Source organism: Amphiura filiformis, chromosome 4 (assembly GCF_039555335.1).
Source record: "Amphiura filiformis chromosome 4, Afil_fr2py, whole genome shotgun sequence".
Taxonomy (NCBI): domain Eukaryota; kingdom Metazoa; phylum Echinodermata; class Ophiuroidea; order Amphilepidida; family Amphiuridae; genus Amphiura; species Amphiura filiformis.
The window spans coordinates 83,581,185-83,596,990 of NC_092631.1; the positions used below are offsets into that span (position 1 = coordinate 83,581,185).

General features: G+C 36.8%; 1 protein-coding gene across 1 annotated transcript in view; it reads right to left on the bottom strand.

Annotated features, from left to right (window-relative positions):
- LOC140151533 (E3 ubiquitin-protein ligase SMURF2-like) overlaps positions 1 to 15,806 on the bottom strand; it is a 63,268-nt gene that overhangs the window by 44,034 nt on the left and 3,428 nt on the right. Inside the window, exons 2-3 of the mRNA XM_072173907.1 lie at positions 13,003 to 13,041; positions 8,835 to 8,943 (exon numbers count right to left, since the gene is read on the bottom strand). Of these exons, the coding sequence (XP_072030008.1) occupies positions 8,835 to 8,943; positions 13,003 to 13,041 (148 nt within the window). The remainder of the gene's footprint in view (positions 1 to 8,834; positions 8,944 to 13,002; positions 13,042 to 15,806) is intronic.

Here is a 15,806-nt window from a genome sequence, read left to right on the forward strand (position 1 = left end):
CAAGGTCCACCCACCCACCAAGTTTGAGTTCCAGAGGGGCAATTTGAAATTTTGACCTTTCTTGACCTATGACCTCTTAACCGTAGATCTGACGAAAAGATCACCGTGGAAACTTTTGTTTGTTAGTCCAAGGTCCACCCACCCACCAAGTTTGAGCTCAATGGGAGCAATTTGAAATTATTACCTTTCTTGACCTATGACCTCTTAACCGTAGGTATGACGAAAAGGTCACCGTGGAAACTTTTGTTTGTTAGTCCAAGGTCCACCCGCCCACCAAGTTTGAGCTCCATAGGAGCAATTTGAAATTGTTACCTTTCTTGACCTATGACCTCTTAACCGTATGTATGACGAAAAGGTCACCGTTGAAACTTTTGTTTGTTAGTCCAAGGTCAACCCACCCACCAAGTTTGAGCGCCATAGGAGCAATTTGAAATTTTTACCTTTCTTGACCTATGACCTCTTAACCGTAGGTATGACGAAAAGGTCACCGTGGACACTTTTGTTTGTTAGTCCAAGGTCCACCCACCCACCAAGTTTGAGCGCCATAGGAGCAATTTGAAATTGTTACCTTTCTTGACCTATGACCTCCTAACCGTAGGTATGACGAAAAGGTCACCGTGGAAACTTTTGTTTGTTAGTCCAAGGTCCACCCACCCACCAAGTTTGAGCTCCATAGGAGCAATTTGAAATTGTTACCTTTCTTGACCTATGACCTCTTAACCGTTGGTCTGACGAAAAGGTCACCGTGGAAACTTTTGTTTGACAGTCCAAGGTCAACACAATGGCATGGCTAGATTTGCCATTTAAAGTATTTGAAATTTGACTTCAATTGAACTTGACCCCGTCCTTGACCTTTGACCTTTAAAAATATAAACTCCTTCTGTCTCATACCAAGCTGCACCCACCCACCAAGTTTGAGCCCCGTATGACCTACGGCGGCCTCACATTAGCAGTCACAGACAGACAGACAGATCTACAGATCTACAGACAGAGAATAGCGTATTATTATATAGATGTGTAATTACTTACAGTAGTGTGAATTTAATTTTAAGAGGGTTTATCCGATAGACTCAGATGGTAGGTGGAAGATGGGGGTCAGCAAATTTTGTTCATATTTTGTCAATCAAACATGTGTCCATGAGTATTTACAGTGGAGGTATTAAAAAATTTTGAGGACCCCCCACTGGGAGATACTGGACCCCCTCAAATTGACCCCCATGATTGTCTTCTCAGACACAAAAACTTTGAAATGTGCACAAACTTTTGATTAGAGCCACGTAATAACGCGCATCTGCAGACATTTTATTTATACTTCACAGTAATAATACACATTTTGTCTCGACATAACAATTAAAAATTCTTTGTACAACATTTGGATTGTTCCATATTCAGAGAGGGGTGTAATGCCCTTTTCAGCAATTGTGTAAATGTGAAAAATTCTAATTTTGAAGCAAAGTTTGCAAGATGATTGTGAGAGTTCCTCAATATTTTTGTCAAAGTTATTTACTTGTTGGATAAAGTAGATATAGGTTGATTAATTGAGCAAATAAAAATCGTGGAGACTTTTTCCGTTTTAAAATGAGCACATCTTACTTTATGCTCTTTTTCAGAAAAGTGCAAAATACTAATTTTGAAGCAAAGTTTGCAAGATGATTGTGAGAGTTCCTCAATATTTTTGTCAAAGTTATTTACTTGTTGGATAAAGTAGATATAGGTTGAACAATTGAGCAAATAAAAATCGTGGAGACTTTTTCCGTTTTAAAATGAGCACATCTTACTTTATGCTCTTTTTTCAGAAAAGTGCAAAATTGCGATATTTTCATGCTAAACTCAGGTACGGTGATTTTTCTAAGTTTAAAAATGAAATTTGATGAAAAGGGAGCCTATCAGAAGTAAACATCATCAACAAAACTATTACATAATAAATTGGGGCCTAAATTATGTTGGATAAATGCTTATAGAACAGGACTATTCTATAAAGGGGTTCAGTACCCCGAGTCAGTACTAAAATTCTGTCTGTGCTGATTTAAAAATAACCTTTTTGCATCATGCTTTATGCACCCTCAAATGAATATTACCTTTTTCTTCCAAGGAACACAGGTAGGGCCTACAATAATTATTTTCTATCACTATGTAGTTAACAACAAAGACAATAATATATTGGAACACTACATTGATCAAGTAGGGGTGTTATTGTGTTAAACATAAAAGCGCTTATGTATCTATGATTCTCGATTTTGAAATACCAAAAATGCCGACATATTATATGGATTTTGGGGTTTGTATTGAGGATCCTTTGATGGTCAATATACTAGTAAACTGCTCTCTTTCATCTGAGTGACCTCTGTCTATTAAGGGCAGACCACCAAATAACCTCTCCATCATAGTGAAAAGCATGTAAAAATCAACATTTTTAAGCGGCAATTCTACCACGCATGACAATAGTTTTCTTTATTTTTAGCTGTATTAAATAAAGCCTAAATTTTCACTTAAGCTCCAATTTTGTCTATCTTTACAGGTAAGGTTCAGTTTTTATTAACAAATGTTAGAAAGTGATGCTGCTATTTCAACATCGAAATTAGTACTAAAACGGGCTCTGTTAGCAGTTATTCGGAGAGGGCCTATACTTTTCTTGTGAAATCGAATTTGCTTAATGTTACTGGGGAAATTCGCTTAAATATTAGTATAAATGGCCATTGCCATGACAACTGCCTTGTCTTTGAAATCTCCAATACATGTAGCTTAAAATTAAAGAATCCATGTATATCAATAGTATACTTATAAAGTGTAATACAAACTTTTTTAATGAAACAAATTGCTCAAAATGAAGAAAATGGGTCAATTTGGGGCCAAACTGCCCAAAAATACAAAGATCATAGATTACTGGGGAAATTCGCTTAAATATTAGAATAAATGGCCATTGCCATGGCAATTGCCTTCCCTTTGAAATCTCCTAATACATGTAACTTAAAATTAAAGAATCCATATATCAATAATATACTCATTAAGTGTAATACAAACTTTTTAATGCAACAAATTGCTCAAAATGTTGTTGCTGTCATCTGGGATGAGGGAGGCAACAAAAGTTGGTATATTGGGTTTTTCCTTGATGATAATGGGGATGAAACGCGGGGGGACAAAACCTTTGAGTGGATCACCTGATGCGCGTTGGTACTGATACTGGAGATGAAAGTTAGCAGCGACAACATGGCACTGATGATGATATCTAGGACACTATCATGCAGCAGTTTGAGATTGTGCCTGTGACACTTATCAGTTTCCGTAGCAACATAACAAGTAGCCATTTATATTATGGGTTTTTTTGTAAATTTTACCTCATATTGTGGAGATGTCCTTAAAGTTTTACTCCCAAATAGTTAGTATTGGGGATAACAAATTTTCTTTCCTCATCTTATTTTAACATACCACTGTCACCGTGAGAAGGTCAAGGGTCAATACACATGGCTTAGTTGGAGCTCTTCCATACTGACAGTTTAAAAAAAAGAGACCAGGAAAAGAGAATTTATTATCCCTGATACTGGCTATTCGGTAAAATGTATAGGTCATGTTCACATGATGAGGGAATTTGTCAAATGTTACTGGGGAAATTTGCTTTAAAATTAGTATATATGGCGTTGCCATGGAAACTGCCTTCTCTTTGAATTATCCTAGCTCACAATTAAAGAAGCCTCATATAATCAGTAATATAAAGTGTAACTTTTGTAATGCAAGAAATTGCTAAAAATGTAAATACAATAAAATCCATTAAACTATCAAAATTGTATAAAAGTCTGCAATGCAAAAATCTACATTTTTTACTTGATGTAACGTATGTTGTGTGTCTATTTCGTTTTTTCCAATTTATAGTGTTATGGAAGTTTTTACCTGTTGTCTAGCTTTTTCTGTAATTTAAATATGAGGTCTATGGGCCTGGTTCAAAATTTGGGTAAAAAAGGTGCATTGGGTCAGAAATGGTCGTAACTCAACACATGAAGATTTGAGACTACTTCTAACTGCATAAATAGATTGATTGACCAAAAAAAACCCCATAGACTAGACACCAGAACCTGGTAAAAAGACCCAAAAATGACAAAGTTATGGCTAAAAATGTGATTTTCAGGGGAAAATGTGGCCATTTTGGATTTTTGCTGTGCACATTCTTTTTTGAAACACAGGCTTAACATTTTGTAATTTCATGTTGAGATAAGCCTAGGTTAAATAGAACATACAAAAAACTTATCCCGAAGCAAAACAAAACAAGTCCCATTTATAGCCCACTCCTAGCATTAAGTTCCACCCCAGGTTATTAGGATTTAGTACTTTGGGGTATGGGGCCCTACTAGGCCTAGTTCCTATAGCTTAAGTACTGATGCATGTGAAATGATTAAGAATCAGAATAGGAGCTTGTGATTTTCATAATAATCATAATACCACTAAAATGTATGAATACGAGCTTGTGACATTAGAGGGGCTCATATTCAAGGAGCATTAGGCCTATCTACTGCCGATTTTACCAATATGCTGTAAAAGAGAAACACCTACCCCTTGATTTGCATTCTTAAATGTGGTTCTTAACTCCTCAATGGAATAACTGACTATTGGCTCAAGAAAAGGGACTGCTACAGTGAAAAGATATTATATTTGATGTTGGCGTTATATACAGCATCATTATACCAATCTCACATATTGGGAATATCCATGTTTGTGTTCTATGAAAAGTAAAAAAGTCTCCATGATTTTTATTGCATTATATAAATGACCTATGTACAGAGGTTCTCTCCTGTAATGAACAATTTGAGAAAGATTGAGGAACTCCTACAATGACGTCACAAAGTAGAGGGATATTTCACTTTTTTTCAAAAGTTGTAAAATGTGAAATATTGTCCCCTAACCCTGTTCATAAATGGAACATCCCAATATAAACATTTGTTGTTTTATATTTTTTGATAAAGACAAAGGATGAAAGACGATGTGTAGAAAAATTTACTTTCATAGATGCTTGTCTTAGGTGCCAAAAATTTGTTCAAAAATGGCATAAAACAGCATTTTACAAGTCAGGGAAATACGTGGTAGGGGGCATATTTTAGGGGGCCCATATTTCCCAGGAGGGGGCATAGCAGATTTTTTTATACTGATTATTATGAACACTTATCCAAACTTATTAAATTGCCAAAATATGGTTGAAATTTGCTGACCCCCATCTTCCACCTTTTTCCCATGGCATCAGTATTTCTCAGAAAATCTCTCTTAAGTCCAGGAGGAAAACACATCTCAATTTTCCAAACAATGCAAAAATGTTTTTGTTTTTGTTTTATGCTTTATTATTTAAAACAATGGACTAAACATGAGACATACGGCTACTAAAATAAGTCATGTAATATCCAAAATTTCTCTTTTCTTTCCATATTGTTTGGGTTTTTTTTTCGGTATTAAACACTCTGTCTATCTTAGGAACAAGTTTGAAATGTGAAAAGTTTCATTCTCTTTCCATTCTTAGTTTCCAGTTGTTTAGCATAGCATACATTGTACATTCAAAAGTTATGAAAAGTGGAACCTAAAAAATAGTCTTGTTTTACGGGCCCGACTGACCTGGATTTGGGGAGATTTGGGGAGACTGTTTTTAAAATTTTGCTAAAACCATGTAAAATCAGCAATTTATTGATATAAAGGTTATTAAAAAAAATTCAAAACATTTTCAAGATATGTTTTGAAAATGTCTTGAAAAATCTAAATTTTTGTCAGATTTTTCAATCTTAATGAAAAAAAAAATGCTCAAATAATAATGCGCTGAAATTTAAGTTTTAAAAACTACAAATGTGCAGTCTTCTGAGACAAACCTCTCTTTTCCTAATAACAATTTCACCCTCCCCCAGGACTCATAATTATTGCACAGCCCCTTACACTTTCACAGAGGATGATTTAAGCACTTCCCAGCAAGTCTTGCGGTTAGCACAGCTGTGTGCGTAAACATGACACCACTGCCCGCCCACTGCATACACACGTGCATGGTTAAATATAAATTTGGACAGATATATTTACAATAAATACACCTTCAAAAAGTTGGTCGATTTCACATTTTAAGTTATCTACAGAAGGTGTGAATTATCATTCATGCATACATCACTTTAGATCTGAAATCGACCAAATAATGACGACACACGGGCAATTCTAAAACAACATCTTTTGCACAGAGTTCAATGGGATTTGAAAAGTAAAGTGGCAGTTGAAACTCTAGTGATAACACATTTACAGTGCATGATGGGGCTTCCTTAAATCATCCTCTGACACTTTCATATATTCATTTTTTTCAGAGAGGGTGAAGAATTACCTGAGGAACTATGTCAATAAATATCCCATTGTCAAAGAGGTGAGTGTTATAAATTTATTTCAAAATCGGATGCATTTTAGTGGTCTTTTTGTGTTGTGTGATAATTTTTAGGCTTTAAAAAAAATGCCAACCGACCAACACTACTTAAAAGTCTGTCTGCCCGTAAAGCAGAGTGTTTTTTTTGTTGCCGTATCACAAATTATTGTGGAAGACACCCAAATGTTTTTTCTTTGCCTTTTAAAAGAAAGCGCTCGTAAGCTGTAATGGTCTCATTTTCCATGGCACAGCTGATGACATCACAAAAAACAACAACATCGCATTTGCGTTTAAATATAAACTTATAATGTTAATGTTAATAGCATACATGTATTGAATTTCTATTATGTTACCCCTGGGAGATGAGCAAGAGAGATCCAACAAACGTAACCACTTTTGGTTCAATATAAATGCTTCAAATACTCTTTGTTATCATTAAGTATTTTTAGATCCACTTAACAAATTAATATTTCACACATCTTTTTTTTTGTACTACCAAGACAGAAAAACGCAAGTCCCAATGTCATGTATTACGTCACTAGGAGCTGTGAGCCATATCGGAGATCAGGGAATGGAATGTTTTGCTCTATTGCCTATTCAACAGTCAATGTGTGTTTTTTCTTAAAAAAGTAAGGAGCTGCCAACAAAAGAATGTGAAAAGTGTGCTGTTATCCATGTTAACATCAAGACAGGAAACAATTTTCAGAGGGATTTTCTTACACTCATCCTGCTCCAACAAACCATCCTTGTAAAATCTTGTCCAACTTATGGAACTAAGATCAATAACATCGTAGAAAGGAGAGATGGGGTAAAAAATGTCAATTACTCTTCTCTTTAAATGCTCTTATAAAACATCAATGATATTTTGACTGACTTCCAGTTTCGATGCAGATGGAGAGGGCAGGGGTCAGCTATGAAACAAAACTTGTTACCTTAAGTTTATAGGACATCGTGACATAAGGCTTAAAAAATGTTTGGTTGCCCTCAACCGACCAACCCAAAAAATTGGAAATCTTGGGTCGTTTTTTTTTGTTTTTTTCAATCACTTTTTTAAAAGAAACCTTAAATTTGGACAGAATCAAGGACTTTTATATTGTTATTCACTCAAAAGATGAACATGAACATTCAAGTGTTGGACAGTTGTTGTACATAGAACATTCAAATGCTTTTCATTGGTTTTGCTAGATCTATTTTTACTGTCAATCCAAGCATCCAACACTATGTACCGTATTCTTCTAATTTTAAAAGTCACCCCTTAAACGCCCCCACACCAAACTGTTCCATTTACGCTGTCAAAATACCAAAAAGTAATTGCACTTTGATTTTAACACTGATGGCACAATTTATCTTAAATCTTGTTTGCATATTTACAAGGGGTAGACACTTGTATATACCATACTGTAAACATCACAAAAATGAATAACAAATAGTAAGGAAATTTTCTAAAACATTTTATCATGAAATGAAAGGAACAACTCAAATTATCTGGTTAAATCTAATAAAAAATATATAAATTTGTATGCACCTCAATTTGCATACAAATAAAGCTGATAAAGCTGAATAATTTTACAAAGACAGGAAAATCAATGTTAAAAATAGCTAAAAATATCAGTGTACAGTGTGAAACCTATTGGTAAATTGTCCAAGTCTAGAATTAAAAATTAGAAAATTAATGTTTTGTTAGAAAATATAATAAATGATCATATCATATCAAACAAATGTGATAAAACAGTTGTTACATTCTTATTGCTTCTTCTAGAAATCACAAGAGATGTTTTAAAATTTTGTTATAAAGTCTCATTAAATATGAAGCAAGTAATCAAATTGTATGTGACAGTGTGGGAAATGGCGAATGTCTGAGCTGAGTTGTTTTGTCATTGGACTCATTATTTTGCTGACTTACCTGTCCGCTAGACATCCTGAAAACATGTCACTGCCGGTTGCGTTTTGAGTCTCAAAAGTTCCTTAATAGTACCCAGGTAGCAAAACTTTCTGCTTCACTCCTTCAGATTTTTAGCATACATGTATGAAATCACCCTCCATCATTGCTTGGCCCATTTTGGTACTGAGGAATTTCAACAGGAGCACCAATGGTGCTGTAACCTTGCCTGAATTGAGCATTCCCAACAGCAAATGGGTAATGCATTTTAATTAGGGGGGCAGGGGCAGATATGTGTCATGCACATTTTCCAGCCGGTTCCAGGTACGGTTCCTTCCAGTCTATACCATATATTTTTCACCCTGATGTGGCAGTGACATCAGTACACATTTCATTAAATGTAGGTGCAGCTTCGAATCGCTAGCGTTCACTCAAAGTGTTGGCGTACACCCGCATAGGCTTAAAAACGCTGCATGGATGTGTGCATGAAACAGCGGCCTCAACATGTTGGCGTCACTGCCACATCAGGGCGAAAATGGTATTGGTGGATTTTGTACTCTGTTGAGACATTATTTTGAATTGAATACTTACAAATCATAATGTTGATTCCATTTCGGGTCTAATGTTCCTTTGCAGAATTCTGTGGAATGACACTGTCCTGAGCCATCTACAACTATTTTGGCAAATGGGTCCGGCAATCCTAGACAAACAAAGAACACAATGATGATCGTGATGTAAACAAAAGTGACATGCAATCCTATAATGAAACAAGGCGGTTCTCGAACCACGAGTCTCGCCTGCTTTTGCAACCGCCTGCTTTCGCGATTACTTTCAGTAGAAGTAAATGAATTTCGCAACCGCCTGCTTTCGCGATTACTGTTGATAGAAGTAAATGAACCTGCAACAACCCATGGTGAACCCGAAATGACCTTCCAAAATTTGGCTCTAAATGTTGCCTGTACCCACAAAGTTTCATGCCAATCGACAGTTTTTACTAATTTGACCTCAGATGACCCCTGGTGATCCCGAAATGATCTCCCAAAATTTGGCTTTAAATGTTGACTGTACCCACCAAGTTTCATGCCCATACGACAGTTTTACTAATTTGACCTCAGATGACCCCTGGTGACCCCGAAATGATCTTCCAAAAATGTGGCTTGAAATGTTGACTGTACCCACCAAGTTTCATGCCCATACAACAGTTTTTACTAATTTGACCTCGGATGACCCCTGGTGACCCCGAAATGATCTTCCAAAAATTTGGCTTTAAATGTTGACTGTACCCACCAAGTTTCATGCCCATACAACAGTTATTACTAATTTGACCTCAGATGACCCCTGGTGACCCCGAAATGATCTTCCAAAAATTTGGCTTTAATTGTTGACTGTACACACCAAGTTTCATGCCCATACAACAGTTATTACTAATGTGACCTCTGGTGACCTCGAAATGACCTTCCAAAAATTTGGCTTTAAATGTTGACTGTACCCACCAAGTTTCATGCCCATACGACAGTTTTGACTAATTTGACCTCAGATGACCTCTGGTGACCTCGAAATGACCCTCCAAAATTTGGCTTTAAATGTTGACTGTCCCCACCTAGTTTCATGCCCATACGACAATTTTTACTAATTTGACCTCAGATGACCCCTGGTGACCTCAAAATGACCTTCCAAAAATTTGGCTTTAAATGTTGACTGTACCCACCAAGTTTCATGCCCATACGACAGTTTTTACTAATTTGACCTCAGATGACCTCTGGTGACCTCGAAATGACCTTCCAAAAATTTGGCTCTAAATGTTGACTGTACCCACCAAGTTTCATGCCCATACGACAGTTTTTACTAATTTGACCTCAGATGACCTCTGGTGACCTCGAAATGACCTTCCAAAAATTTGGCTTTAAATGTTGACTGTATCCACCAGGTTTCATACCCATACGACAGTTTTTACTAATTTGACCTAAGATGACCCCTGGATGACCTCAGTGACTTTGAACCACTAACCAATACAAACTGGTTCTGTCTCGGGTCAAGGTGCACCCACCCACCAAGTTTGAGAAATGTGCGACTCCTAGTCTCCGAGAAAATAGGCGGAAGGCAAACTTTAACCAAAACTTTAACCAAATTTGTCACATACACACACACACACGCACGCACGCACACACATACATACACACATACGGAAAAGTGATCATATAGTCTCCTGCCTTATCAGGCGAGACAAAAACTATAGTAGAACACAATTTCTCTTATACAGTGACCTCAGTGCAGACACCGGGGAAAACCAGAAAATGTGCCCCTTTTTTTTGCCTAAACTATGGAATTTTCAGGGGTACCGTTTTGAGGTTGTAAATTGTGTAGGGGCACTGTAAGATTCTTTTAAATCAAATTTATGAATTTTGATAGGTCTGAAGTTAAATGCTGTTATTCTGTACATATATGCACACTTATTATTCCTAGTCAAAACTGATCAATTACAATTTCAGGTTTGCTAATGGTATTGGTGGATTTCTGTCTCTGCATGCATTATTTTATAAAATAATTACTGTATCAAGTATTGTACCATTTGAAAGTACAATCAAAGTCACAGCAAACAGCCAATACAGTCAAAATAAGTTCTGCTTTCACTGTTTCGGAATAATTTATTTATTCAACATCAATTACTAACATTTTTATATTCAAATATTTAAAAGCATAAATTATATTATGTTGAACTGTGAGACATCAAATGAGTGAGCACAAAATGCTGCAGAACAGAAGTGTCATTAAAATACTTGGCCGTGTACAACATCGTAAAACCTATTAGAGGTAAAGACAAGATTTTTTTTTTTCACCAATAATAGGAGACATACTATCCTTTATAGTGTACAGCCTAAGAAATGATTTAAATGTCAGACAAGTATTTTATTTTTCATCTTGAAGTTGGGTTCAGTTATTTTCCAATCACCCTGCAATAAAGTTTAAATAAACTAACCAAAGAAGTTTGTGTACTCAGCTCTACATATTGTCTCAAGCACACACAATTGATGACAGACTGCTATGCACTGGCATCCCATTTGCTTCCAATTGTCACAAGTTTTTTTAAATAAAATCACAATTAAAACTAGAAACAGATAACAAATACATTGGGCCATCCAACCTTATAAATAATTTCCACTGATTCACTTGCCCCTGTTGTTATTGTCTTTCTTATTTCTTGCCCAACTTGATTATTATTCATTGTAGCCATAGAAAGGTTGCCCACCTCTGTCATGATAAGTCCACAGGGAAGGAGTGAGAAAAAAATCTGTTTCTAACGTAGTAACAATAAGCATTTGTGTCTAGACAAGCTGAAAACAATACCTAGTCAAAACATCAATTGTTGAAATATAGGATTTGTATCCATACCTGCAATCTATACAGGTATAATTTGCTGTAGACAGTTGCACAAGTCATATTGATTGATTCATTTTTTGCCGACTCATTATTACTTCTCCCAATTGTCTAAACTTTGCCGACTATTGTCTGAATTTGTCTCTTCAATGTGATTAATGCCTACTCACTATACATAGGCCAGATGAAAGTATTAATTAGTTTCCTGTTGGACATCAATTGGAGCTATGTGGTCACTTTTCATTATTCATGGTACATTATGATCAAGCAAAATCAGTCTCAATTTTCAGTTTGATGATTGTTTCCACTCTATAGATAGTAAGAACCAATCAGAGCACCTGTTAGTAAATTACTAGCCGAGTAGCTGTGCATAAATATTGTATAATTTGCACGGGCGCACACTCAGCGTAGTACGCGCAGTGTTTTCGGACGTGTTCATTTTCCTTGTGGGTGGATGCATAAAATTTGCTTGCATTTTCCAACATTTGTAGTGACAATTTTGTTATAAAATAGCTAAAATCCAGTGATTTTTTTTTCTTGTGTATTAGACGCATCAACATCTCAGTATGTGTTCATTATTTTGTACAATTTCACTCCCAACAAGTGATACACATTTATGAACCTACATTATAAATAAAGCATTTGCAAAGCTACATTTTGCAGAAAACCCAATTGAAATTGAACATTTAAATTTCCAAAGATATGAACAGATGAAGTGTTTCTTTTAAAAACAAAATGCAACAAAAGAAATTTTTGTCTTTGTTTGGCTATATCTGAAAATCAATATCTGACTCCCGACTGATTTTGCTTGATCACATTTGCTTAAATTAAATTTTTGCAGTTTTTGAAATCTTAAGGTACATGTAGATCATACAGTGAGAAAATTGTCTATTTAGCAATTTAAAAAAGTGTTTGGCTTTTGTGTACAAAAAAAGAAATCAAAGATTGTGATGGAATGCTTACAATTTACCATACATCAATACCTGGTGATAACTCACTGTTTATTGTCTCCATGACAATTAAATTGCACACCCCTTTTAAGTGTTTATGTGCATGCAAAACTTTGAGCTCTAATTCAGATTTTGACCTCCAAATCAGAGAAGATATATTGCACTCCTGCAATGCATTTCTTCCCTGTACTGATTTGCTATTCTGAAAAGAATAGCAAATCAGTAGAACAGGGAAGAAATGCATTGTGGGAAATGCAAGATATCTTCTCTGCCACAATTGTGATTATTTGGTGGCGACTAATCAGCTACTTAAAAAAACTTAATTCATGCACCAGGGTTTGTTTTTTACGAGCAAAAACCTGTTTTTGCCTGCAAAGTCCTAACACTAGAGCTTGGCATAAACAAACATTAAACAAGAAATTACTCATACTTACTGAAAAAGTCTTTCTTGGATAAATTTTTGGCACACAAAACTGTAAATAAAATGAGAATAGAAAGAAACAATCATCAACAACAATGTCAAGCTATGAATGAGAGTGATGCCCTCATTGACCCGCCAATTTTTATAAGCCGTCTGGACTTGATTTCCTTCGCAGACTCAGACATGTACTTTGACCGAAAACTGGACGAAGGTCTGATGATTTGTTCATTCTGCAGGTAAACATTTAAAAATGTAAGGAATAAAAGAATAGTGCAAATTATACCATACCCAGGTATGCTTAACGCTTGTCATCAAGAGGACATGTGATTTAGTTTCATTGGCTTTTGAATTACATCCCTGGAAAACCTGAGAAAGCCTCTTTGAAGCTTATTTCTGTTGGATCCACTGAACATTTCGTCGGTCGCAACACATAGTGGCGTACATGAAGGACAAAATACGTTTATGATCAAAACGATTTTGAAGGATATGCTACTAATAACGGAGTCGATACTCCTCCACTGTTATCTCTCAGTGTACCGATTTCATTTGTAATTGAAGTTTAAGGTTCGAACTATTAAACTATATATCTAATATCTTTAATAGTTAACAAGGAATAAATATTATAGGATAATAGCTAGCTCTAAACCTATACGCCACTATGTGAAACGGAAAGTTTTGAAAATCACTCTACGCCACTATGTGTTGCGACAGACGATTTGTGACATGATCAAGGGGAATGAGTCACATGTCGGCTCTGGCCGAAAATGAGTTTTACACACATTTCTAAAGAGGACATTTAGAGCTTTCAGAAACTGAAAACCCCATGTTGATACGACTCTTCCTTGTGAAGTTACGTCAATTTATCAATTGCTGAAAACAATATAAAACAAAAGAATTTTAACACTTTCTTTGCCAATATCTCAAAATCAATATTAGCGACATCCGACTCATTTCCCTTGATCGTGTCACATTTGTGAAAAAAGAGGAAAATACTTTAAACTAGAATTTTATGCGGTTCTCGGCTTAAGCGTCGGGTCATAATGCCTCCACCTTGACGCCCATCATTTTAACCTGTGCAATTTCACTTGACCCCAAAATGACCGTCACATTATTTGCCGCACTAAGGTGGCCGTTCCCATCAAATTTCATGAACCTGCAGCAGTCTATGGTGATTTGACCCCAGATGACCCCAAACTGATCTTGACATTTTGCCTCGTTTCAGTGGTCTTCCCCACAAAATTTCATGAACCTGCGACAATCTATGGCAATTTGACCTCGGATGACCCCAAAATGACCTGGACATTATTTTCTTCCTACTGTAGTCGTTCCCACCAAATTTCATGAACCTGCAACAATATATGGCGATTTGACCCCGGATGACCCCAAATGACGTCACAATGACCTTGCGATTACACAAATTTTGCGCTGAAAAGCAAATCAGGTCAAGAACCTCTGGCTGTGCTATTCTCCACCAAGTTTCATCACTGTAACTCGTACAGATCTCCAGATAATCTGTGCACAAGGTTATTTTGCTTCATATGCATAAATTATGCAAATTAGGTACCTTAATTACCATATATTGGAGACCACCAATTGCCACCCCTCCACCAAATTGCATCACTATACGCCTTACCAGTTCCGAGAAATTGCACTCGCAAGCTCGGACGGACAGACGGACACACCCCGACAGGACGGACAACCAGGAAACATAATACCTCCGGTGGAGGCATTTCAGGCATAAAAAAAGGAAGAGGACAAATTTCAGGTCTGTTGGGGGAAAACAAAATATGTTCGTCCCCACCCCTAAAAAATGTTTCGGTTTTCAATGCAAGGCGTCGATTAGGATGCCTCCACCATGGGGCGATTTAAATGCGGAAAGATATTATACCAGCTATTATTCACATTCAGTTGAACTCAAAATTATACTTATGTTTATCACAATTAATGTCAGAGAATAAAAGATATATCAAATATCGTGTCATAATGGATGGGCTGGCCAATATTTTGAGTAGTGGATGCCGGCATCCACTACGATGGTGGGCATACAAGATCTATACAAGATATATGAGGCACCGGTGATATACAAGATATATGAGGCACCGCTGTGTGGCCGTGGTAAACACTCAATGGTGAGCATACAAGATATATGAGGCACCGCTGTGTGGCCGTGGTAAACACTCAATGGTGAGCATACAAGATATGAAGCACCGCTGTGTGGCCGTGGTAAACACTCAATGGTGAGCATACAAGATATATGAGGCACCGCTGTGTGGCCGTGGTAAACACCAATGGTGGGCATACAAGATATATAAGGAACCGCTGTGTGGCCGTGGTAAACACCAATGGTGGGCATACAAGATATATGAGGCACCGCTGTGTAGCCGTGGTAAACACTCAATGGTGAGCATACAAGATATATGAGGCACCACTGTGTGGCCGTGGTAAACACCAATGGTGGGCATACAAGATATATGAGGCATCGCTGTGTGGCCGTGGTAAACACCAATGGTGGGCATACAAGATATATGAGGCACCGCTGTGTGGCCATGGTAAACACTCAATGGTGAGCATACAAGATATATGATATGAGGCACCGCTGTGTGGCCGTGGTAAACACCAATGGTAGGCATACATGTACAAGATATATGAGGCACCGATGTGTGGCCGTGGTAAACACTCAATGGTGAGCATACAAGATATATGAGGCACCGCTGTGTGGCCGTGGTAAACACTCAATGGTGGGCATCAGTGTTCGAAATTTTGGTTGTCCGGTTGCCCGGGACAACTAAAAAAGTCGCCGGACAACCAAAAATACTG